General features: G+C 44.6%; 2 protein-coding genes across 8 annotated transcripts in view; both read right to left on the minus strand.

The window, feature by feature from the left end:
• Positions 1 to 10428, minus strand: part of Ddx19a (DEAD-box helicase 19A) — a 33619-nt gene extending 23191 nt beyond the window's left edge. Inside the window, exons 1-2 of one of the 4 annotated variants that reach the window (XM_042277711.2) lie at positions 10145 to 10428; positions 1209 to 1257 (exon numbers count right to left, since the gene is read on the minus strand). In XM_042277711.2, the coding sequence (XP_042133645.1) occupies positions 1209 to 1257 (49 nt within the window). In that variant the 5' untranslated portion in view covers positions 10145 to 10428. Of the gene's footprint in view, positions 1 to 1208; positions 1258 to 4931; positions 5307 to 10144 lie in introns of those variants that run through there. The other 3 variants (XM_076571525.1, XM_042277710.2, XM_042277714.2) reach the window with 3 other exon arrangements.
• Positions 10429 to 11560: 1132 nt separating this feature from the next.
• LOC102922019 (ATP-dependent RNA helicase DDX19B) overlaps positions 11561 to 26776 on the minus strand; it is a 31604-nt gene continuing 16388 nt past the window's right edge. For all 4 annotated transcript variants that reach the window (XM_076571522.1, XM_042277708.2, XM_042277709.2 and 1 more), the window contains exons 7-12: positions 23087 to 23201; positions 21487 to 21664; positions 20926 to 21163; positions 17723 to 17885; positions 17143 to 17334; positions 11561 to 16747 (exon numbers count right to left, since the gene is read on the minus strand). In XM_076571522.1, the coding sequence (XP_076427637.1) occupies positions 16686 to 16747; positions 17143 to 17334; positions 17723 to 17885; positions 20926 to 21163; positions 21487 to 21664; positions 23087 to 23201 (948 nt within the window). In that variant the 3' untranslated portion in view covers positions 11561 to 16685. The remainder of the gene's footprint in view (positions 16748 to 17142; positions 17335 to 17722; positions 17886 to 20925; positions 21164 to 21486; positions 21665 to 23086; positions 23202 to 26776) is intronic.

Here is a 26776-nt window from a genome sequence, read left to right on the forward strand (position 1 = left end):
AGAAAGAAAGGAATGCTATTTATAATACCATGTGAGATCTGGTAAAATCATTAAAACCCAAAGAACACCAAAAACTGCCAGCAAAGGCCTGGAATAAGGTCTTTCTAGAAGCCCTCAAAAATGACAAACTTTGCTGACACTTTGATCTTAGAATTCTGATCTCCTGAGCTTTGGACAATAAGCTACTGTGGGTTGGTTTCTGTTTGTTCTACTTTTTGAGACTCTCATTTTGTGGCTCTGGCTGGCCTCTCACTCAGAAATCACCTGTGTCTGCCTCTGCTGGGAGAAAAAGCTTCCCCACTCTACCTGGCAGCTGTCATGTTTGAACCACCCACCTTTGAGGTGCTTTGTGAGATGAGCCCCGGCAGACGAACACAGGGGGGCGAGGGTCAACACTGAGCACTGTGGAATGGAGGCCTTGTACCTTTTCATACTTTCTGAGTTGATTTTTTTCATTTGTTTCTGAGACAGAGTATTGCTATGTAGTCCTGGGGCAGGTCAGGAGTGGTCTAAAAAACTTCAATAATCATCCTGACCGCTGGAATCACAGATAGGAGCTACCCTGCTTGGCTTGAACCTAGTCATGTTTCAAAAGATTTAAACATGAAGTAAATAGGAAAACAATCTGATAGTGACTTGTGTGTGGGTTTTTTTGTTTGTTTGTTTGTTTGTTTTGTTTTGAGACAGGGTTTCTCTATGTTAGTGCTGGCTGTCCTGGAACTTACTGTATAGACCAGGCTGGCCTCAAACTCAGAGATCCATCTGCCTCTGCCTCCCAAGTGCTGGGATTAAAGATATGCACCACTAACTACCCAGCTGTGACTTTTTTTTTTTTTTTTGGTTTTTCGAGACAGGGTTTCTCTGTGTAGCTGTGGTGCCTGTCCTGGATCTTGCTCTGTAGCCCAGGCTGGCCTCGAACTCACAGAGATCCACCTGGCTCTGCCTCCTGAGTGCTGGGACTAAAGGCATGTGCTACCATCACCACCTGGCCCCAGCTGTGACTTTTATTTATAAGGCATCAGAAGCTAGAAATATCTGTAAAACATTTCCGATTCAGAAATGTACCCTAATTCCTACTTTGGGCTCCATTCCAGGGCTGATGTCTGTTGAGTGGCTCCAGGACAGTCCCACTGCTCACTGCAGCTGTGAGCTGTGGCACACGTACAGGTGTAACTCTGGTACCTAGTCTGTAGTTACCAGTGACTCACCATTGGTGTCTGCTTTGACCTTTTCTTCTTTGATCTGCAAACTGCTCATCTGAGTAAGAATAAAAGGAAATGGTAAGCAAAAGACCCAACCAAGGAAGGCAGTGGGGCTGCCTGGGGAGCTAGTTTGTTCTACTCAATACACAAGTGCTAAAAGCCTGGGCAAAGACATCTCATGTTTCCTCAGCAGCATGAAAGGAGGGGGGGGTGCTGGAGAGATGGCTCAGAGGTTAAGAGCACTGGCTGCTCTTCTAGAGGACCTGAGTTCAATTCCCAGCAACCACATGGTGGCTCACAACCATCTGTAATGAAATCTGGTGCCCTCTTCTAGCTTGCAGGCATATATGCAGACAGAACACTGTATACATAAAAAATAAACCCAATAAATGAATAAATGAATAAATAAATAAATAAACAAACAAATAAAAAGAGGTGGGCATGGGTTAAACATAATTGTGTAAGGAGAAAGGGGGGGAAGCTTCAAACATTTGCTTTTCTTCTAACTTACACTCTTTCTAGAACATCTCCAAGTTTTTGTTTGTTGGGTTTAGGTGATGCTAGAGTAAACCCAGGACACAGAACTTGTGTCCTTAACGGCAGATGTGCTACCACTCAGCCATGCCCCAACCTCTCTAACCCCATTAACAGCAAATAAATTACAGTCCTCTAGTCTATCAACCACCTGCATGATAAGTAACTTGTTTAACGTGTATTAAAATAAACTGGGTGCAGGGAAACAGGCCTTTATCTAGCACTTGGGGGATGGAGGCAGGAAGAGCCGAAGTTGAAGGTCATGAGTTAGGAGCCAGCTTGTGCCACATGAGACTTGCCTTAAAAAAAAAAAAACAAAAAAACGGGCTGGAGAGATGGCTCAGAGGTTAAGAGCACTGACTGTTCTTCCAGAGGTCCTGAGTTCAATTCCCAGCAACCACATGGTGGCTCACAACCATCTGTAATGAGATCTGGTGCCCTCTTCTGGCATGCAGTCAATAAATAAATAAATCTTTAAAAAAAAAAAAAAAAAAAAAATCAATGCCCCATCAAGAAAACAAAAACCACTATTACAATCCTCTGGAAGAGCAGCCAGTGCTTTTAACCGCTGAGCCATCCCTCCAGCCCCTCACAAACATTTCTTATGTTCTAAAAACTGCTAAGAGTGTGACGTGACGATGGTAAGATGGTTAATTAATCTTGACTGCCAACTTGATGGTCCTTAGAATCCACAGAAGACACACCCCTGAGTTTACCTGCGGCAGAAGGCCTACACAGAATGTGGGCAGCACTCTCCCTGCATTAGGGTCCAGGACTGAATGGGAAGGTGAGGGAGCAGCAGCCACACTCATCTCTCCTTCCTTCCCCGAGGACCCCTGTGGCTCCCAGCACCATGCCTTCCCCATAACGGACCATGTGTCCTTCTTAAACTGGGAGCTGTTCTTCCTGTCACGCTTTGTCACAGCCAAGAGAAAAGCAGCTAATGCAGTGTGTTATAAAATGTTTCCGGGGCCTAGGTCCACTCCCAGACCCTAAATCAATGTCATGTGTTCCCAGGGCCTAGGTCCGCCCCCAGACCCTAAATCAATGTCATGTGTTCCCAGGGCCTAGGTCCGCCCCCAGACCCTAAATCAATGTCATGAGCTGTCGGTTTTTTAAGACACAGTCTCAATGTGGTAACACACAGCTTTCTCAGAAGGGCTAGACCAAGGATGTCAAAGGCAAGAATTTGTCAGCATTTACTCAGCTGCATTCAAGCAAAGAACTGCTGGTGGACAGGTACACTTGTCTTGAGAGTGAACAGTAAATACCAATGGGCAGGCCAGCCAATCACTCTCCTTTGTTCTGGATTTACCTTGGCACACAACATCTGATGATTAATCTTGCCTCACTGGACAGGAAATGCATACAGGTCTGTGTGGTAGAAGGTGTATGTGTGCTGGGGTGGTGGTGGGGAGCATATCTCTAAATTCACATCAGCCTTCTGAGAAGGACAACGGTTAGGTCAAGTATCAAGGATGTTCAGGTGGTATTGGTGACATTCGTATCATAAGAGATTAGGGACATACTTTGTTTTTACCCCTGCAGTACCAGGTGTCCAACCTAGGGCCTTGTTCTGGCTAGGCAAGTATGACTTACAAAACTAAGTCCCAGGCTGGAGAGATGGCTTGGAGGTTAAGAGCACTGGCTGCTCTCCAGAGGTCCTGAGTTCAATTCCCAGCAACCACATGGTGGCTCACAACCACCTAGAATGAGATCTGGTGCCCTCTTCAGGCCTTCAGGGATATGTACAGATAGAACACTGTATACATAATAAATAAATAAATCTTTTTTTTTTTTTTAAAAAGATAGTTTAAAAACAAAAACAAAAACAAAAACCCTAAGTCCCCAGCTTTGGCTAGTACATTTTAAAAACATACAAAGGTGGGTATGCTGGTACCCTCCTGTAATTCCAGTTAAGTCAGGAGGATTACTGGAGTCAATGGATTTGAGCCAAACTGGACATCAGTGTGAGATCCCCTTCTCAAACTCACATAATTAAATTGAAAACAGTTCCCAGTCACTATCTTTTAAGGATAATCTCATATTAAACATTAGATTTGAAATTTCAGACTGGAGCTCCTAAGACAGCTTAGTGGGTAATTAATTGCATGTCATCAAGCCTGATGAACTGAATCCATCCCTGGGACCCACACTGTAGGATGAGAACCTACCCTCACAAGCTGTCTTCTGGCCTCCACACACATAAATACAATTAATGGTTAAAAAAATAAACACAGGAGCTACAGTGGTGGCTGAGTGGTTAAGAGAGCTTGCAGCTCTTGCAGAGGTCCAGGGTTTGGTTCCCAGCCCCCACTGAGAGGCTCACGTTAGTTTCTATCTCCAGTTCCCCGGGACCCACCACCGTCTTCTAATGTATGTAGGCACAAAAGTGACGCACAGATACACGCAAAACAAACATGAGTAGATATTAAAAGAAAATATTTGAGGCCACCCCGAACTGAACAGTGATCTGCAGGCCATCTGGTCTGTGTTAATAACAAAGGCAGCAAGCCTGTAACTCCAACACTTAGGAGGCAGAAAGATAGCAGGAGTTCTTAAGGCTAGCCTCAGCTACATACACAGCAAGTCAGAAGCCAACCGGGCTAAATGAAACCCTGTCTCCTCGAACACACCATCACACACACACACACACACACACACACACACACACACACACACACACGAAAAGCAAGCCTAAGAAGTAAAATTAAAGGTCACTAAAATATTAACAAAATAGTCTGTATTTGTATCCATGAGAGGCATTAAAGCAAATCAAAGCAAAACAAAACAAAAAAAAAAAAAAAACGTTATTCTGGAGAGCTACAAACTGCCAAGCACATTAAGCATGAACGTAGGAACTGTTAGGTGAAAAGCAGCATAAACGCACTCAAAAACTGTCCCTTAACAAGGAAAAGGAGAATTTGATGTTGCCATGTTATAAAAGGTCAAGAGAAAGAGCCAGTTCGGGACATCGCACACATAGAGAGGACAGAGTCACCACGGGAAAAACTTTTCAGTCCAAACTCGGATAAAGAAGCTCGCTACGTGTTGCTCCCGCTCTAGGTGCAAATCAATCAGCACTAAGCGATAGCCCGCCGCAAAGAGCAGCGGCGCGCGGGCCAAGCCGACTCAGGTCCCCGGGCGTGCTGGAAACAGCGTCCGCCTCAGCCCCGTCCCCGCCAGGCCACTGACCGACTTGACAGCGGCCTCCTGCTCGTCCACCGCCAGCGCCCAGGAGTCGGTGGCCATGGTCCCCGAGGCGAGCACGACCTGCAGAGTGGTTCTCGCACCCCGCCAACACCGGCGCTGAGTCCCAGAACGCGCCAAGCGCCACTCAGGCGGAGCGGAAGAAGACGCGCGCGGAGTTGACGTCAGTTCCTGTCCCGCGCGGTCGTCTCCCACCCGCGCTCCGCCCACGGGTTGGTAAGCATGCTACTACTTGGTTAGGTGTGGTCTGATTGTGAGTTAACGCCCAAGAGAGTCCTTGCTGCATCTTTTCATTTCATACTAAAATAGCCCCTCCCTCTTTTTTGGTTTGTAAACTGGAACTCAGCTCCCTCCTTCACTTCTCAAATGCCAGGCTTACACGGGATCCGACGCCTTCTACTTTGCGGTCACAGACACACACTTACATACACGTAATTAAAAATAAAATGAGCCGGGCGGTGGTGGCAACAGGCCTTTAATCCCAGAACTTGAGAGGCAGAGGCAGGCTGACCTCCATGAGTTCGAGGCCAGCCTGGTCTAGAGAGAGAGCTCCAGAACAGCCAGGACTACACAGAGAAACCCCGTCTCGAAAAACCTGGTTACATCCTTACATGTGTGGGTATGTATTTAATTTTTGTTTTCGCAGACAAGAATCTCATGTAGCCCAGACTGGCATTGAACTCCCTTTATTCCTGCCTCTGCCTCCCAAATACTGCGTTAAGAGAACTAGTTCACATTGTTGTGCTGTTGGGATACATTTTAAAATCATGACAGCTGTGTAAAGCTGTTTGAATGACTTGAAGAGACTTAACAACAACAAAAAAGATGCTCTGAAAATACTGTAAAATAAGACATGGTAGTGAACACCTTCAACTCCAGTACTTGGGAAGTATGAGGAAGAAGATATATGCTATATGAGGCAGACCTAGTCTCAAAACAGTTTTGGAGTCTGGCTGCCCATTGTCCTCTCTGTTTCGCAGTTTCATTACCAAGCACAGCTGCTGTAGTACCAAGAACATGGTTCTTCGGTATATCCACTGGGACACAATTTTTAGAGCAGTGTGTGTGAGCACAATTAAGGAGTTCAAGTTTTAGCTTCACTTGAGTCTGCAAGACATTTAGTAGGTTTTGTTTTAGTTTTTTGGTTGTTTTGTTTTGTTTTGTGTTTTTGAGACAGGGTTTCTCTGTGTAGCTTTTGGAGCCTGTCCTGGAACTCACTTTGTAGACCTGGCTGGCCTTAAACTCACAGAGATTCACCTGCCTCTGCCTCCCGAGAGCTGGGATTAAAGGCGTGTGTCACCACTGACTGGCTGGTTTAGTTTTTTGAAACAGGGTTTCTTTGTGTAAGTAGCTCTGGCTGCCCTGGAACTTGTCCTGTAGACTAGGTTGACCTCAAACTCAGAGAGCCGCCTCTGCCTCCTGAGTGCTGGGACTAAAGGTGTGCGCCACCACCACCACCCAGCTTTTTTTTTTTTTTTTTTTTTTTAAAAAAAAACAGTGTCCCACTTTGCAACCTTGACTGTCCTAGACCTCTCAGTGTAGACCAGGATGGACTCTGAGACCCAACTGCTTTTGTCTCCAAAGTGCTGGGATTACAGACACGCGCCACCACTCCTGCATTCAGTGATTTTTTTTTAAACCACTTCTTTCACACCACCTGCATCTACTATGAGGTTGGTTTCTGGCAGCTTAGGCTGAAGCCCCAGCTGGAACAATGAAACTAGTCAGCTATTTTTAGAAACAGCTCTGGGCTATACCTTACCTTCTGTCAAAACATTCACTCCTGGCCCACAGCTAGCCTGTATACTCCAAAAGGAGTACACCAACTAGAATCTACCCAGAATGACTCCTTTCTTTTTCCACACCTGAGGCCAAAGAGAAGGCACTCTCTAATCATTCCTATCAAATAGTCTGCCCTGAGCTGAGATCTGACTCAAGTGAACATGGTAACATGAGTTAACATCTACACTTGATAGTTGTAGATTATTAAGGTGTGTTACTTTTATGTTGCATTTGTTTAACTCTGTAGCTGTGTTACTTTGCCTATCTAAAACACCTGATGGTCAAATAAAGAACTGAACGGCCAATAGCGAGGCATAGGTGGGGTTAGCAGGTAGAGAGAATTTATAGAAGGACTCAGCTACACAGCAAGCCATGGAGTAAGAGTAAGATTTACAGAAGTAAGAGAATGGGAAAAGCCCAGAGACAAAAGGTAGACAGGATAATTTAAAGAAAGCTGGCAAGAAACAAGCCAAGTTAAGGCCGGGCATTTATAAGTATGAATAAACCTCTGTGTGATTCATTTTGGAGCTGGGTGGCAGGCCCCCAAAAGAGCAAAAACCAACAACACTTGATTGTAGCCAGAAGGCATAGAAGCAGCAGTAAGATAACATTTTTTAAAAACATTCTAAACCAGGGATGGTGATGTGCGCCTTTAATCCCAGTACTCGGGAGGCAGTGGCAAGAGGACCTGTGAATTCAAGGACAGCCTGGTCCCAGAGAGAAATCATGTCTCAGAAAACTCACTGTACACAATTTATTTGAATCATTTCTCAGCATCCCTCTGTCATCTCCATTTCCCAGTTGAGGAAACTAAAATTAGAGAAGTTAATTCTGACGTCACACAGCCTAACCAACTGGCAAACGTGCCCACTTATTTCAGCACAACTCAGTTCTACAGCACAAACCCAAAACCTGGGAGTGGACATGGTTAGTTTTCTTCTTACTAACCAGTTCAACAAGCATGTATCTTAGAACCCTGATGGCATCTGACTGGCCAACGCCAGATGAGCCAACCAATCACCGGAGGACAACATCCCTTTTCTGGGCACTTTTTACCTGCTCTTGGGCCTAGAACTGCCACTGAATCACCTGTTGGTGGAGCTCTCAAGTTCCCTGACCTGTGAGGAATTTTGTTTTCATCACTGACTCCCAGACTCAGCATTGGCTTCCCTGCAGCTTGCCCATGTGGGGCACAATAGCGCTCCAGTTAGGGAGGGAGCATATCCGTAAGTGAATTTTCTGCTCCTTTACCCTCCAGATGCCTCCACATATAGTAAGCAACAAGACAGGGAGAAGTGACAAAATGCCATAAAGATTCAGAAAGGAAAGGAGAGATAATATTAGGTGCTAGCATAACTATTTGACTCATAAAAGTGAAAAAAACTTAAATTTTTATTATATAAAAGAAGCTAGGCACAGTGGCACATGCCTTTAATTCCAGCACTTGAGAGGAAGAGGAAGGTAGATCTCAATGAGTTTGAGGCCAGCCTGGTCTACATAGTTAGTTCTAGGCCAGTCAAGTCTACATAAAGAAACCCTGTCTCAAAAAAAAAAAAAAAAATTGTATAAAGGGCTGGAGGTGTAGCTCGATCACTGTAGAGCACTTGCCCAGCATAAGGGATGCTTGGATTTCATTCCCAGCACTAAGATTAAAATGAAAAAATGATTGTGAAACATTTTCCTGAGGATCTGTAAAACATTCGAAGACATATTACCATTGCAGTTCTTTGCAAGCCCTGGTTCTGCTTGCTATCTCAGGATTCATTAGTAAAGACATACTTCCTCCCTTGCTGTACTAGAGTACAAGGGAAAACATACACTAAAGAAGCAGTCCCCATAGGGCATGAGGCAGATGAAGTAATGTTGAGTGTGGGGCCTGGAACCAGAAAGTCTAGGCTTATCTGGATTTGCCTCTCCGTGGTGGAGTGTTGTAGGGCAATTCACCCAGCCTCTCTGTGTTCATTTCCATAAAACAGGAATCATACATAACCCATTTGTTGTGAAGAGTGGATGGGTTAATTTATGGTAGGCCTTGGAAGATTGCTTGACAAATACTCTATCAATAAGGGAAGTACAGGGCACTATGGAAGATTAAGACAGACATGAAGCACACCTGAAACAGGAAGAGATCCAGTTCAAGGTGGAGTTGTGGGATTGCCAGGACATGGTGGTACACACTTTTAATCCCAGCAGATTAAAGGGAGGCAGAGGTAGGCAGATCTCTGTGTGTTCAAGGCCTACAGTGTTAGTTCCAGGACAGCCAGGACTTATACAGACAGAAAAACCCTGTCTTGAAAAACCAAAAGAAAAAAGAAAGAAAGAAAAAAAAATCAACAAAACAAACAAACAAACAAAAAAACCAGAGAGATGGCTCAGAGGTTGAGAGCACTGATTGCTCTTCCAGAGGACCTGGGTTCAATTCCAAGCACCCACCTGGAAGCTCACAACCGTCTCTAACTCCAAGCTCTGACACCTTCACACTGACAAACATGCAGACAAAACACCAAGCACATAAAACAAAAATGATTTAAAAAATTAATGAGGTCACCAATTTTTTGCAACATCTTGATGGCAGAGAAGACCCACCCTGCAGGCTCCTCTGAGCACACACACTCTTTTTTAAGAAAGACTTTCTCTGTGGAACAGCCTTGGCTGTTCTAGAACTCACTTTATAGACTAGGCTGGCCTCACACTCAAGAGATTTTCCTGTATCTGCTTTCCAAATACTGGGATTAAAGGCATGTGCCACCATGCCCAGCAAGCTTTTTAACATTTCTTTTTTTTTTTTTTTTTTTTTTTTTGGTTTTTCGTTACAGGAATTCTCTGTGTAGTTTTGGTGCCTGTCCTGGATCTCGCACTGTAGACCAGGCTGGCCTTGAACTCACAGAGATCCTCCTGGCTCTGCCTCCCGGGTGCTGGGATTAAAGACATGTGCCACCACCGCCCGGCTTTTTTTAAACATTTAAAAAATGATTTGTTTTTATGTGTATTGATGTTTTTGCCTGCACTTATATTTGTGTGTCAGATCCCCTGGAACTGCAGTTACAGTTGTGAGCTGCCATGTGGGTGCTGGGACATTTAAAAAATGATTTGTTTTTATGTGTATTGATGTTTTTGCCTGCACTTATATTTGTGTGTCAGATCCCCTGGAACTGCAGTTACAGTTGTGAGCTGCCATGTGGGTGCTGGGGAAAACCTGTGTTCTCTAGAACAGCCAGTGCTCTTAACCATTGAGCCATGTCTCCAGCCCTGAGCTTTTTCTAAGAGAACTGGACTTGGAAGAGCAGGACTGACAGGTTGTCCTCTCCACTTGTACTGTGCTTCCTGACTGCTGCACTGGAAGGCTCTATTTCCAACTCCCTTTCTTCCCCCACGTTCACATCCGCTGGAACCTGGAGGTGAAAATCCCTACTTACCTTTAACTTGGGCAGTTTCCTTCCATTTTTGTTTTTGCTTCAGGTTGAGTGGGGAGATGTGAAAAAAATGAGAAATTAGGAAGGAAAATACACAAGCTCATCAACTTGTGTGATACAGCTCAGTTTGTGACAAGACAGAATGGAGCACCGTATGGGGCGGGTGAGGCAAAGACACATTTGAATGAAGCAGGTGCCTGGTGTGGAGAGCCCCTAGTCAAGTTCATTTTGTACTGAACCAAAAATGAAAAGTGGTTTGTTTTCTTTTTAGATCCAGTCTCAGTGACATCACAGTCCTCCTTTCTCAACCCTCCGACCGTTGAGATTACAGGCTTGTGCCACCAAGTACAGCTAAGGCTGTGTAACTCTGGTTGGCTTCAAACTTAGAAATCCACCCGTCTGCCTACTGAAAACTAGGTTGAAGCCCATGCACTGCCACATCTGACAAGCCACTGTTTTGAGAAGACATGTGACACAGCAATGGACAACTGATCCAAAGGACTTGGTATTTTATTGGCTCAGGAGCAGGAAGTAAGACTCATGTTGAATTCCAGGTTTCTAACTTGAACAATAGGCAACTGTGATGCCATTTTGTGAGGTCAAGTTGGATGAGGAACTCAGAGCAGGGTTCAGGGTTTGGGTTGGTAGTGTTTGCTAGGCTCTGTGTTGTTCATACTAATAGAACTAAAAACCATCCCAGGATTAAGCAATTGCTTCTCCTACCCTAGAATTCAACAGTCAGGTCTTGGGATAGATTTTATTGGGGGTGGGAGGTTCGTGGGGTTCTAGCAGATAGAGCCATAGGATTGAACAAAGTTGCCTATGGCAAAGAGGAGGAAATGGCTGAGGACTGAGGCATGAGAAGGTGAATAAAATCGTCAAAGAGCCTGAGACATAGTCAGAAAAAGACCCAAAAGTGAGTTTACCCAATGGTAAACACTAGAGTGGTTCTAGTTCCTGGAGAAAGTACTGTTAACTACTGCTGAGAAATCAAATATGAATAGAAGTGTGTTCCAGATTAGGCTTGCATAGGCTATCAAGTGTTCTTGACAAAGGACACTTTTTCAGGAGAGCTGTGAGGAGAACTACAGAGGGATTGGGACTGGAGGTCAATGCATAAAATCAACTCGCGTAAACCTTTGGCCATCAGGACTAGTGCTGGAACCGGATGTAGTGCTGTACGCTTGCAAACCCTTCAAAGTCGGAGGAATGTTGTGAGTTTAAGGCCAGCCTGATCTTGTCTCAATAAAATAGGATCCGAAATGATAGCTCTGTTGTTAGAAGCGTTTACTGCTCTTGCAGAGGACCTGGGTTTGGTTCCCAACTCCATATGGTGGCTCATGATTGCCTGCAAGGAGTGTTCTTGGGATTGGATGCCCTCTGCTGGCCTCCGCAGGAACTGCAGACAAAACACCCATACACATTTAAAAAAATATATTTATTTAAAATGACGAGTAAATCTTAAAAATTAAAGTTCGTGTGTAGGTACGCACCATTGCCCACTAATGAAGGACGACTCCTTGAGGCTGGTTTTCCACTGTTGGAAGCGGGTTCTGGGAGGAAGTACCTTTACCCACTAAAGCCATCTCACCAGTCATAGCTTAATAATTCTCTACTTAGCAGCCACTGCTGTCAGCAAAATGAACAGAACACACACACACCCAGGCCCATTTGGCCACATAACCTGAGTTGTCTTTTTTATTTTGTTTTTTGAGACAGAGTTTCTCTGTATAACCCTGGCTGTCCTGGAACTCACACTGTAGACCAGGCTGCCTGGAACTCAAAGAGATCTGAATGCCTCTGCCTCCGGAGTGCTGGGATTAAAGTCGTGCACTACCACAGCCTAGCCTGAGTTGTCCTTTCAAGTGTAAACAGGTAGGTCTGCCCTCAGGGATAATTATAACAAACTCAGTAGACTGTTCTTAAATTGAAAACACACTGCTTGGCTGTAAGAGAATAGGAAAGGCTGAAAACAAGAGCTGTCTTCTAGGGAAAGCTGTCTCTTACCTTGGCAAAAACTAACCACAGTCCCAGGCTAAAAGGGCACGGAAAGGTCTGCTCTCTCATCCATGAACTACAGCTAAGGCAGAGGGGTGAGTGCTCCATGTGGATAGCGGACATGTCGGGCATCACTGTCAAGCTTCACCTAACCTTTTATTTTGGACGAGACAGGATCTCTGTAGCCCCAACAGTACTCAAACTCAACCGTCAGCCCCTCCAAGTGTTAAGATTACAGAGATATGCCACCACGCCCAGCTTGTCCTCAAACATCTTTCCCCCACCTTCTATTTCAATTACCCATTCATAACTGAAACTACTACAGAGAAGCCTGGCCCCCTGGATTCTAAAGCCAGGGCAGTCTGGAGGCCAAGAAAAGCATGTGCTACTCTTCTGTGTCTGCATCTTCACACTAGGTTTTCAAAGCTGTTCTGGGGAAGCCCTATCTCAGCTAATGGATTAAAAAAGCAAGAGTACAAGTGCCTCAGTATTAGTTGGGTTAATCTCATGCCCCAGGGTCCTTTATGGAAGACACTGCAACAACTGGGCAACAGAATACAGACTATTTATTCTCAGGCAGAGAAACAAAGTCATGTAAAATTGCAAGGAGTTCCCAGGAATCTGCTGTCTCTAATGAGGACCAAGAGAAACTTGAAGAGGATCCCTTAAATCTTCATTACCTTGGGTGGTATGGGTGAAGGAGGCAGCCACTACAGTTCCTCTCTCCAACCACAGAAAGCCAATTTCATTGCATTTGTGATTGAAGAATTTCTGAATGTTCTGCAAGGCTTCAGTATTGACAGTCTCAGCCTCCAGACCCACTGGCTGCATCTGTTCTTCAGATTACCCAGCCCTGGCCCTTGTCATAGCAGGGCAGTGGACTAGGACACAGTCAAAGTCTAATGATCTTGGTAATTCCTGCCTGGAATGCCAGCACTCAGGATGCTGAGGCAGAATTGCTTTGATTTTCAGGCCAGCCTGTGCTAAATAGTGAGACGCTCTCTCAAACACAACAACAAAACATCCTGTGAATCTTGACTTTCCTCTCAGCCAGGTTGAGCACTGTGTCTTCCTAGCATATCTCTTTTAGCCTTGTCAACTTGAGTCACAATGTACTAAGGCTGGCCTATTTCTATGTTACCAAGCTGGCTTTGAATTTAGCAATCCTCCTGCCTCAGCCTCCTAAATGCTGGGATTACAGACATGAAACCACTTTACCTAGTATTTTTTGTTCTAGTCTTTTGTTTCCTGAAACAGGGCCTCTCGTAGACCAGGCTGGCCTCAAATTCTCTTTGTAGCTGAAGATGACCTTGCACTCCTGATCTTCACATCACTTCCTAAACGCTGGAATTACAGGCATGTCCCACCATTCTAAGCTTTAGTCTTAATATTCCTGGGCTGGGATTCCTCCTGTCACAAGACTGCTTTCTCATATACAAACCCCACTCCTTTATGGAACTTTCTCTAGCCTTTGGAAAGCTTTATATACCAGTCTTAGACACTGACTCAATAAAGAGGAAAGATCTACCTCCAGGCTACACGCCCCCACCCAGCCTCTTGTAGCTTAGGCTGCCCTTCAACTCCTGAAACTTCCTGCTTTTATATCACAAATGCCCATATTACAGGTAGGAAGCACCATGCTCAGCCTGTTTTTGTTTGAGACATAGGTCAGGCTGACTTGAAACTAAAATCCCTCTTGCCTCGGGTTTGCTAATGCTGGGACTGACAGGTGTGGACCATCACTCTTGGTCTCTAAGGCCTATTGCCCAATTTATATCCTTTTACTTTTCCTAAGATTAGGAGATGGATCTACAGACTGAATTTACTGACAGTGACCTTTTTCTGAGTAGTTAGCCTGAATCCTGTCTTACTGCAGTGGGGTAGGAGGTGTGTGTATTTGTGCCCCTCTGGCAAGTGAGCAGAATCCTACCTCTATGGAGTTTTTCCAGTTACTCGTGTTAGAACAGTACTAATTGAAATAAGACTAACTATAATTAGCCTAAGGCATAACATGTGACTTCACTTAATACCAACAATCACAAGATGCCACTTCCTTCTTATAACCATTAATGTCTTAGTAATATGAACACTTCATAATTAACATCAGTAAAGACTATGTCTCACCTTTAATCCTAGCACGTGGGAGGCAGAGGCTGAGTTCAAAGCCAGCCTGGTCTATTATAGAGCAAGTTCCAGGATAGCCAGGGCTAAAGGAAAACGCTGCTTCAAAAAACAAATAAAAAACAAAAACTATGTCTCAACAATTGATTAGATCTTATGTAGACAACCAATAAATGATACTCAGAACAAAATACCCCAGTCTGGCATGATGGTGTGTACCTGTAATTCTAGCACTCAGGAAACGTGAGTTTGAAGCAAAAAAGTAAAACCTATTGTTTTTGGATAATGAACATCGTAAACTTTCCATTAGACAAGAACATTTCCCTCCCTGAGCTACTCTCTTCTTTCCCTGAGTTTCTTTGTTTCTGGGTTCAGTTTGTCATGTCATAGAAGATAACTTTACTGAAATCAGTAAAAGAATCCCTGGACCAAAGGCACAGCAAGCTCACTAATTCTAAGAGTCCTGACAGCTCTAGGCTGGCCTTGGGGAACAGCTGGTGGCAGGAATGAGTGTGGACTGTGAAGGAATGTGGCCCACAGGGACATTCCAGAGTCCCACAATTGTGGGTCTCACCTTTTTAAAAGGTGTGTAATCCTTTGGGAGTACTCCAAGAAATTATTTAAATTCAAAATAATACATCACAGACATCATGAAACCCAGCCAGTGAATTCTCAGAGGTGCAAGACACTAGGTTAAGAACAGCTGAGCTACACTTCCACCAGAAGCCATCGAAGAGTCTGCTGTACACCTTCCCCATCTTCCTCTTCAGACTTAGCAAAAGTCTACCTACTTCAATTACAATATATCCTTGGTTTTAGTTATTCCAGGCTTGGTTCACAGTGTTTTGGGAGGACAAAAAATTTCTTCTCTCCTTTTAAGACTCCTATAATAGATCAAAGTTTGGCCAGGAGTATACAAAGAATTCTATTCAGTCAAATGCCCATTAAGAGGAAGTGGCTGAACTGGCAGTCTGTTGGTCTCTCTGTAACATTAAGCAAACCACTCCCCTTTCCAGGTGATGGAGCTGGCCTTAAGATCCAGGAACATAGAAAAAGCCTCTTCCATGGCTGGGAATGATAGTTCTGTGTAAAGTGCTTACCTAGCATATGTGAGTCCCACCACAACACATACATTGGGAAAAAAAAAAAAAAACCTAGAAAGAGGAATCACTCCACATCCCAGTCAAAGGACTGAAGAGGATGACTTCTGGCTGGTTTCGTCTCTTCTGTCACTTTGTGGGCACCTACGGCCTAGCCAGGAATTCTCCATTTCTATTGTTTGCTTTTACCACTCTACTCACAGGTGCCGAGTAAGAAAGGAGCAAATGCCTGATTATTCTTGTCTTGGACAGACAAATGGCTGTGGTCCATCTTGTCCCTCATCACACTCCTTTGTATTCATTCGAGGCACTGTGAACATAGATGATCAGAATCCCTTTAGAATCAAGATGCCCAATGTTTATAATCATTCCCTAGCTCTGACAGAACTACTTGTTGGGAACTCTATGTCTAGAATGGCTTAGACTGAGGCTGCCCATCAGAAACTTGAGGCTACAGTATTCACTAAGTATCCAAATCTCAAGTACCCTTTTATTTGGCTGGCACTAGTAGGGGGTAAGGTGATGTTACAAATGTAAAAACAATGGTGCAAGGAGCCCATGACAAAGGCTTTGTGGCAAGCTAGAGCGACCACTAATTCTCCCTGATGAACTTATCCATGGGTCTTGCAGATGTATGAGCCAAGAACTCACTAATAATGAGATTTGTCCTGCACACAGATTGCAACCGCTGAAAAAGAACAAGCCATGTTCCTGAGGCACAAACCTGAATAGAGTGGCCCCAAAGGCATTTTGGTCTAGCATAGTAAATCTCTTCCTGGAATAAGTTAGCAGGGCTCTGGTAACTCAGCTTAGCCATTGCACACCCAGTGCTAAGCAGCAGCTCACAGGCCAACTCCTCATGCCGTCCTTCTGACACTAGAACTGGCCTACATCCTTATCCTACTTGGGGACTCTGCCTCAGGGTGCCTCTTTTCTCCTGTGCTGTCACGGCCACAAGGCTGGCCTGCACACCGTAAGTCAAAGAACAGCTAAGGTTTGTCATAAGGAAGGAAGCCTGGGCATTATTATCTAGATTAACGTGATGGGGAAATATTGGCAAAAAAAAAAAAATATGACGGAACTTCTAAAAGGTAAATTTCTGTGTATTCATGCCTAATCTTCCAAAGTTGTGTAAACAAATTTTCTACCATCCCCCATCATTTGTACAAATTTCTGTAAAGTCCAAACGTAATTCTGAATGAGGTAGGTAGTCTCTACTCGGGCCTTGGTCTTTGAGGTGCCGCCTGTCCAGGCCTATGCCATGAAAGCACTAGGCTCCCCGGCAGGACAGTGCTGAGGGTGGCGCCAGTCGCTGGGGAAGCTTCTCAGTTGGCTATTTTCTCGATCTCATCCAAATCATCTGTGTCCAATCTTTCTATCTTCTTATCTGAGGAAATAAGGATTGGAAGACCACCGTGGACCACCGTGGAAATGTAACAGAGGTCACCTAGGACAGCATGGCAGTCTGGGAGGGCAGGCGCCCAGCTGTGGGACAGTGTGCTTCCTCTAGGCACAGGGCAGGCTGCCTGAGCCCGAGCAGCTGGCAATAGGGTCCTGGGCACCGATCCCAACTTCCCAGGAGGTTGTCAGGTTCTCCTAGCTTGGTGCCAGGGCACTGGTACTCCAGTCCCTGAGCCCTGAATGTTCAGGAGCTCTCCCTGACAGCAGCCACGTGGAGACAGCAAGTGCAGGGACAGAGCCCCCTCAGGGACAAAGGAAACCTCCCCCGTCCCAAACTCCCCTCTGCAAAGGGTCCCGGGCACAGCCGACTCAGGGACTCACTAAAATGCTCCTGGATTCTGTTGAGGATGTTCATGCTGTGCTTGCTGTCAACCATGTTCACGGCCAGACCCCTCTTGCCAAAGCGGCCCGTGCGCCCGATGCGGTGCAGGTAGGTCTCGTTGTCTGGGTTCCCGTCCTTGTCCACAGGAAGGTCAAAATTGATGACCACAGACACTTGTTCAACATCAATACCTGCACAAAGGGGTTGGAGGGAGGCAGGCAGGAGACAAGGGGGCCACCGTCAGCCACACACCCCCACTTCACTGGAGACATGGCTTGGGCAGGTCACACTGGGCTGTGGGCACTAAAGAGGACATCTACAGGACTGTAGCCTAGGCAGAACAGAACTCTGCCAGAAGTCAGAAAGCCAGTATCCAGACCCCCGAGTTTCTTCCCACCAAGAGGACTGCTGGCTTCTTCCATGTGGTTCTTACTGCCCAAGGAGAGGCTGACTCTCTCCTGCAAAGGAATGTCCCTAAAGCCCTCCCACCTCCGTGAGAGCACGGATACGAGCACTTTTCTTGCTCACAGGACCCGGGACCCTCGCCGCCTGTGAATGGGGCAGCCAGCCTCTGCTCACCACGGGCACACACGTTGGTGGTCACCAGGACCTTCTCTTTGCCTTCTCGGAAGCGCTCAATGACAGCCGCCCTCTGTTCCACCATCATCTCCCCACTCAGCAGAGCCACCTGGTGGCCCTCTTTGGAGAGCTCTGCTGCCAGCCAGCCAGCTGTTTTGCGGGTCTGGAGAGAAAAGAATTGTTTTTAATGAAGAGACCTGTAAAACAAAAACAAAAACAGAAACAAAGACACCCACAAAAAGGTGGTTTGTTGCTATTATGAGAAATGAAGGCTCTGATGAACTCAGTGGGCTGTCCAGGCTTCAAGTTTCTCACATAGAGGGTGTAAAGATGGCAAGACCAAGAGGGTGGGCAGAACTGGAGTAAAACAGAGTCTTCTGGACACAACAGGACCACTGGACAGCAGCTGTAAAGGGCTGAACAAGATCTAAACAAGATCAAGCCAGCCAAGGGTTCAGAATGTTAGCACGTGTGTATGAGCCATCATCCCTAGCTGAGGAACTATTGGTAACTGATGGCTGCTGAAGATGGAAGGTCAGTGTTCCATGAAGGGTGTGATCCCCATAGGCTGACCATACTCCATTGGATGGCCTGACACATGAGCACACAGCACGGACAGGACTTGGTGGCTTAGAAAAGAAACCAGAGGGAGGACATGAAGTCGTCAGGGAGAGCTGGAGGAGGGAGTATGGAGGAGCTGGAGGGGAGTAGTGGGATGTGAACGTGATCAAAATACACTGTTTGCATGTATGGAATTCTCAAACAAATAAAAACATTTAAAGAGGTTTGCTAGGGCTGAAGACATGTTTCAGTGATTAAGAGCACAAAATGCTCTTGCAAAGGACCCGAGTTACAGTTCCCAACACCCACATCCTGTGGCTCACAACCACCTATATCTGCAGCTCCAGGGATCTGATGCCTCCAGCCCTTAGGGCACCTGCACACATCAGCACATATACATACCACACACACCACATAAAAGATAACAGACACCAGATACCAAAAAATAAGAAAGGCTTTAATATGTTTTCTCAAATGGAATTTTGGTCATATAATTTCATTTGGATGAACTACTTAACTGCTGTTACTTTTTCATGTAGGACTATCTCTAGCCAGGCGTAGTGATACACCTTTGATCCCAGCACTTGGAAGGAAGAAGCAGGTGCATCTCCATGAGTTCGAGGCCAGCCTGGTCTACAGAGTGAATTCCAGGACAGCCAGGGCTACACAGAGAAACCCTGTCTCGAAAACAAACAAACAAAGAGCAACTATCTCTATTTCTAAATAGTCCCTATACTTATTGTTTAAAAAAGTGTAAGTGTGTCTGGTAAATGGTTCAGAACATAGAAGGGAATCAGTACAATTCTGACAACTTGACCTCACATCCTAGCCCATGTAACAGGCTGATACACACATTTACAGGCTAGTGAACTTAGAGTATTGACTGCAGTGGCAAATAACAGGAGATACCCTGCCTCAATTATAAGGTAGAAGATGAAGACCCATACTTTAAGATCTTCTCTAACCACCTCACAGTGCTGTTCACATGAATGCACAACACACATCTATTTATTCATTCATTCATTTATTACACAAGGTCTCACTATGTATTCATGGCTGGTCTGGAGTTCACTATGTAGACAATGCTGACCTTGAACTCAGAGACATCTGCCTGCCTCTGGCTCCTGCTTGGATTAAAGGTGCCTGGCCATATTTTTTATTTTTTAAAATAATTTATGTAGTGTTTGATTAGGAGGGTGGGGGTGGACCATGAACACACTACTGAGCACAAGGAGGTCAAATGATAACATTCAGTATTCAGTTCTTACTTCCTACCAAGCAGATCCTGGGAGTCAAATTAGGAAATGATGCCTGGCAGCAAGCATCGTTACACATTGAACCAAGTTTACTTATTTTTAATTTTATTATATTATTTATTTACTATGTGTGTACACATGTTCATGCCATGGTGCACACAGGGAACATGTGGGTTCTGGGAATTAAGCTTGGGTCATCAGTCATCCACTCAATTCCACTGAACTCCAGGGCTGAAGAGATGATGGTTCAGTGGTTGAGAGCACTTGCTGCTCTTGCAGAAGACCAGTACTCAGTTCCCAGAACCTATGTCTGGTGCCTCACAACTGCCTTAACTCCAGCTCCAGGGGATATAATGTCTCTCTTGCTTTCCACAGGTACCCACCCACATACATGCATACAGACAAATACACATGAATAAAAATAAGATACATTTTTAAGAATTGTATAAACTAGGCATGGTGGTGCATGCTTTTCATCCCAGCAAGAGGCAAAGGCAGAGAAGGTGGAAGGGTGGACAGCAAGAGGGTAGGAGGGCAGAGGGATCTCTGTGAGTTCAAGGCCAGCTACAGCAACGTAGTGAGACTCTGCTAGAAAACAACAACAAAAACAACAACAACAACAACAACAACAACCAAAAAAAACAATGGATTCTCTTTCCTTTTATTTTTTTGTTTCTTGAGACACTGAGTTTCTCTCTGTATGTAGCCTTGGCTGTCCTGGAACTTGCTCTGTAGACCAAGCTGGCCTCGAATTCTCAGAGATCTGTCTGCCTTCTGAGTGCTGGGGTTAAAGGTCTGTGTCACTACCACCCAGCTTTATTTTTATTTTGTTCTGCTTTTTTGTTTGTTTGTTTGTTTGTTTGTTTGTTTTTTGTTGTTGTTGGTTTTTCAAGACAGGGTTTCTTAGTATAGTTTTGGTGCCTGTCCTGGATCTCGCTCTGTATCCCAGACTGGCCTCAAACTCACAGAGATCTGCCTGGCTCTGCCTCCCAAGTGCTGGGATTAAAGGGGTGTGCCACCACTGTCTGGGTTGTTTTATTTTGGTCTGCTTTGTTTTTGTGGTGCTGATTATCGAATCTATTAACTATGAATGCTAGTCAAATATACTACAAATAGGCTACACTGCTAGCTCATTATGTGGGATTTGGGAGATTTCTTTTTAAAGGAATCTCTAAGTATGATCAACCAAATCAACTATAAACTTAAAATCCAAGGAGACTATTGCCTAGGCAGGTGGATGTAGACTGTCATTTCCTTCATTGCAGTAGTCCCCCTCAGCTGAGCATTGAAGACGACTGCCTCCCCAGGTGCCTTGACAGTGTATACATTGACCTACAAACAGCAGGGAGGGGTGGTGCACCCCCCAGGCCTGCAGCAGCCACTCACATGGCAGAAGATCATGGCTTGGGCGATGGTGATGGCCCCGTACAGGTTGCACAGGGCCTGGAACTTCTCCTCTCTGTTATTGCAAACGACGTAATACTGTTTGATGGTGTCCAACGTCTCCTCTTCACGCTTAAGTTTGATGATGTTGGGGTCTGGGACCACCTTCTGGGCAAACTTCCACACTGAGTCTTCAAAGGTGGCAGAGAAGAGCAGCATCTGGCAGTTTCTGGGCAGCATCCTGCAAGTGGAGACCCAGGCACTTTGGGAGACTCCAAGGATTTTGCCAGAAGGCACACAAGCCCAGCCTCCGCAGCCCGGATGGGCTGCAGCCCCAGCAGGCCGAGTGGGGTACAGAGCATCCTGAGAGGGAGGAGCAGACCGAGAGTGGCGCTGGGCTGAGTGAGGGTCCCGGGTCTCCCTTTCACCATGCTCCAGGCTGGGGGCACGGTGACAGCTGTTGTGGAAATGGCCCATCACACAAATACTGCTGCACAGAGCACAGCAAAGAACCCCAAGATGCAAGAGGAGGCTTTGGAAGTTCCTCCTGGCTCCAGTTCCTACCTCTGGATGCGGATGCTCTGGTCTTGGTGGCCCTGAGTTGCTATCATCACATCAGCCTCGTCCAGAACAAACACCTTGATCTTCTTGGGGTCAATGAACTTCAGCTTGGAGCACCAGTCCAGGACGGTCCCGGGGGTGCCAATGACAATCTGCTCACTGACCTTCTGACCTCTGTCCACTGTGGAAAAGACATGTTCTCTTCAGGTATTCCAAAGGAAAGCCAGCTCTCTATTCTGAGATATCTTGTAGCTACTTTGTATTTAGTACTAATGATTTTCTGTTAATATTTTAAGGAAAGTTTGGATGTCACTATACTATCTAATGGGCACATAGCTAATCAAATTTAAAATTAATAAAATTAAATGTTAAGGAGATATCAAAACATGATAAAATTGGTAAGGTAAAAAGGGATCCAGGTACGGCAATGGGTGTCTATAATCCCAGTCCACAGGAGCCTAAAATAGGATTGCAGGGCAAGACCAAGCTAGATCTCAGCAACCGAAGAGAGTTTTTAAAAGTTGATTTTCTTATTTTCATTAATTAATTAGTTAAATAATTAATTTTGGAGCTGAGGAATGAACCCAGGGCCCTAGCGCTTGCTAGGCAGGAGCTCTACCACTGAGCTAAATCTCCAACCCTGATTTTCTGGGGTTTTTTTTGCCGAATGCCATTTATTAAAGGAGGGAGGAGGTCTTAAATACAGGCTTACAGCACAATGGGAGAACCCCAGAGGGCAGAAGTTCGCTATTGATGTTTTAAAATCTCGCATCTAAGCTGTTAACATCCATTATACAGGATACACAGACAAGGAACTTCCCTTAAGCATTCAGGAGGGTGGAAACCGGCAGGGAATTAGCATAGGGAGAATTTTTTTTTATTATTTTGGTTTTTTGAGACAGAGTTTCTCCTGTAGTTTTGGTGCCTGCCCTGGATCTCGTTCTGTAGCCCAGGCTGGCCTCAAACTCACAGAGATCCGCCTGAGTCTGCCTCCCGAGTGCTGGGATTAAAGGCGTGCGCCACCACCAGCCAGCTCAAGAAAATTTTGAGTACAAATGGGCAAGAGTAAAACAGATGTTAAGTTTTTTAGGGAACTGTTAATTTGCTTGGTTGTAACAAGGGCATTATGATTATATAATATCTGTATGAGGTATATACTAAAAGATTTAGGAAGAATCAACTACAGTAAGACAATTTACTTTCAAGTGTTTCACAAAAATGTACAAACATATCAATAAAGAAAATGTGGCAAGCTGAGCAGTGGTGGTGCATGCCTTTAATCCCAGCACTCAGGAGGCAGACTCAGGCAGATCTGTGAGTTCGAGACCAGCCTGGTCTACAGAGTGAGTTCCAGGACAGGCTCCAAAGCTACAGGGAAAAAACCCTGTCTCGAAAACTTAAAAAAGAAAAAAAAAAAAAAAAAAAAAAAAAAAAAAGAAAAGAAAATGGGGCAAATGTTAAGTTTCCGAATCTGGGAAGGAAACATACATATATACATATATTCATTGAACTGTTTTAACTCCTGGGTATGTTTTGAAATTTCTCAAAATTAAAAGAAGTTATTAGATTTATTTATGATCTAGGCCCACATATTCATACTCACATTTATTGCCTCGAACAGCATAAGCTAGCTTCAATTCAGGGTAAAACTTGCCCATCTGTTCAATCACTTTTCCTGTTTGAAGAGCAAGCTCATAGGTTGGAGAGAGGCAGAGACACTGGAGAGAAAGAGTACAGAATGAGAACTCTTAACAAAAGTCTGTCTGGCCAAGGAACTCCACATTAGAACCTACCCATCCATCTGGGACCACAGGAAAGAACATATGCAGCATACAATATTTGTATTCATTAAAAAAAAAAATTTTTTTTTGAGACAGGTTTCTCTGTGTAGCCCTAGCTGTCCTAAAACTTGCTTTTTAGACCAGGGTGGCCTCGAACTCACAGCGATCCAACGCCTGTGCCTCCCAAGTGCTGGATTAAACATAATGCACCACCACCACCTGAGCATAAAAAAAAATTTAATTTGTATTTATATAGGTATTTTGCCTTCATGTAAGTCTGAACCAAGTATGTGCAGTGCCCCAAGAAGCCAGAAGAGGGTGTCAGATCCCCTGGGGCTGGAGTCCAAATAGTTATGAGCTGCTATGTGGGTGCTGGAAGTTGACCCCAGGTCCTCTGGAAGAGCATTAGTGCTCTTAACTGCTGAGCCATCTCTCCAACTACATCATTTCACTTTTAAACTGCTGGGTCATATACTAGAATTATTAGTGGTCAGACTATGGCTAGGTAAACACACTTGAAAACAGGAACTGCCGGCCTGGCATGGTAGCAAACACCTTGGATCCTGGCACTCGAGAGGCAGAGCCAGGCGGATCTCTTGAGTTCAATTCCAGACTGTTCTACAGAGGGAGTTCCAGGACAGCCAAGGCTTCATAATGAGCTTCATAATGAGAACCAATCTCAAAAGAAAGGAAGGAAGGAAAGACTGAAAAAAGGAAGAAAAGAAAAGAGCAGCAGCTGGCCACTAGAGCACAAAAACCTTCCCCATGAGCAACTGTGCTATTTACATTTTGTTGTGTTTCTATGACAACGTCTGTAACTTCAGGAAGGAAAGGCTTGTGTGTGTGGAGTGGACAGAGTTCATCCTGCTGAGGATGCTGTAACTGGAGAAGCATGAAGGGTCTAGTCCTACTGCATTGCAGTCAATCAGGAGGGCTTCCTCTCCCCCTAATTTAGTCTTGGATGATGCATGCACATTCAAAGTCAGCTTCCTTTCCTCAATTCAGCTCACTTGGAAACACCCTTCCTGACTCACCCAGAGGCATGTAGACATCCCAGGAGATTTTAAATCTCATCAAGTTGATGAACAAAATTGTAAAATTCCAGTTGAAGATTAGCTTCCTTCTCACATAGAAAATTCTCAGAACTTTCTCTTCTTTTTCTTCCTCTCTTCTATTTGGGAGCAAGGTCCTGCTCCACAGACCAAGCTGACCTCAAGATGAGTATATATCCGAAGTTATCCTTAAATTCAAGCTCAACTTGTCTCAGCCTCTCAAATTCTAGGATTACAGACATATACTACCATGCCTAGCAGTTAGAACTTTTGTACCTACATTAATTGTAATGAGGTTTTTCCTACAAGTAAAAACATCAAGCTTATTAGCAGTAGTCTAGGATTTGCACATTCTGTGTTCAATTTGAGTTCTGGTTTATATAAAAGGGAATCAAGCCAGATGTGGTGTCTCATTCTTATAATCCCGGGCCAGCCTGAATTACATAGTAAGTTTCAGTACAGCTTGAACTACAGAGAGAGAGAGAGACCTTAAAAGGGGGGGTAGTGACGAAAGACCCTTTCTAAAAACTGATAAAAGCTTTTTGGTTTGTTTAAAATGAGTGTATAATGAAAATTTCATAGCTATATAAAATGGAATACTATCCAAAATTTGTAAGGAAATGGACGTAGAATGTGTTAAGAAAGGTCAGACAACCATAAAGGAAACAAATGCACTTACTCTTCCTCTGGGGATCCTAGCCTATAATGTGTGTGTAAACAAATGTACATGTGGATACAGTGTAACATGTAGAAAGGAGAACAAGAAAGGTAAATATTGGATAATGGGAGGATAGAATCCAAGTAACAGATTTCAGGATAGCCAGGGCATCCTAATAGAGAGACTCTGTCTCAAAAAACAAAACAAAAGAATACCATAGTGAAAGTATTAAGGACCTGGGTTTTATTCCCAACACCCACATTGAGACTCACAACCATCTTTAACTCCAGTTCCAGGGAATGTGATGCCTTCTTCTGGCCTCTGCAGGCACCAAGCACACAACTGGTGCAAAACATACCTATATATAGGCGCCATAAAATTAAAAAATTCCAGTGTAAAGCACCATAGCTTCAGAATGGTTTTTCTTTTTCTTTTCTTTTCTTTTTTTTTTTTTTTTGGTTTTTCGAGACAGGGTTTCTCTGTGTAGCTTTGCGCCTTTCCTGGAACTCACTTGGTAGCCCAGGCTGGCCTCAAACTCACAGAGATCCTCCTGCCTCTGCCTCCCGAGTGCTGGGATTAAAGGCATGCGCCACCACCGCCCGGCTTCTTTTCGTTTTTCGAGACAGGGTTTCCCTGTGAAGCCCTGGCTGTCCTGGAATTCACTCTGTAGGCCAGGCTGACCTGGAACTCAGAGATCCATCCACCTTTCTCTGCCTCTCAAGTGTTGGGATTAAAGGCGTGCGTCACCACCACCCACAGAATGATTTTTCTAACTGTACAGAAACCCACTGAAAAGTAGAGTTTGGCCAGGCGGTGGCGGCGGCTGCGTTGCATGCCTTGGGAGGCAAAGGCAGGCGGATCTCTGTGAGAGTTCAAGGCCAGCCTGGGCTACAAAGCAAGTTCCAGGAAAGGCACAAAGCTACACAGAGAAACCCTGTCTCGAAAAACCAAAAAAAAAAAAAAAAAAAAAAAAAAAGTAGAGTTTGGGTTTGGCTATTTTCACTGCATAATGATTTTTATCTTAAAGTTCTTTCAATAAAGGGTTTTTTTTTTTTAGTTATATATATTTTTATTTTTTAGATTATAATTACATCATTTCACTTCTTCAGTTTCCTCCCTCCAAACTTTCCTTTGTACCATACCTTGCTTTCTTTCAAATTCACTGGCTCTTTTTTCTTTAACTGTTTGTGTGTGTGTGTGTGTGTGTGTGTTCCTAAATATATAAATACAACCTGCTCAGTCCAGTTACTTATATATGTAATTTCAGAGCTGACCATTTAGAAAGAGAAGAAAAAGACAAGGTTTTACTCTGTAGCCCAAGCCAGCCTGAAGCTTACTACATAACACATGCTACCCTCAAACTCAAACTCCTGTCTCTGCCTGCCACGGACTGAGATTACAAATGTAGGTAATAACCCTGACTATCCATGTTGGGCACCAAATGTAGCCAGAAGTTTCTCCGGTCTTGCCTGGCCCTGCAGTTGGGACAAATCTCTCCCAGGTCCCTCAGCTACTTGGTCCCAAGTAAACACACAGAGGCTTATATTATTTACAAACTGTATGGCCTAATGGCTCAGGCTTCTTGCTAGCTAGCTCTTACATCTTAACTTAACCCATTTCTATTCATCTATAAGTTGCCACGTGGCTTTGTGGCTTACCAGTACTTTCACATCTTGTTTTTCCTGGCAGTGGCTCACAGCATCTGCCACATTCTCCTTTTCTTCTCCTCTTTCTCCAGTTCCAAAGCACTGCCTCCTCACCTTATTCTGCCTCACCATTTGCCAAACAACTTTATTTATGAA

This window comes from Peromyscus maniculatus, chromosome 5 (genome assembly GCF_049852395.1).
Source record: "Peromyscus maniculatus bairdii isolate BWxNUB_F1_BW_parent chromosome 5, HU_Pman_BW_mat_3.1, whole genome shotgun sequence".
NCBI classification, from domain to species: Eukaryota; Metazoa; Chordata; class Mammalia; order Rodentia; family Cricetidae; genus Peromyscus; species Peromyscus maniculatus.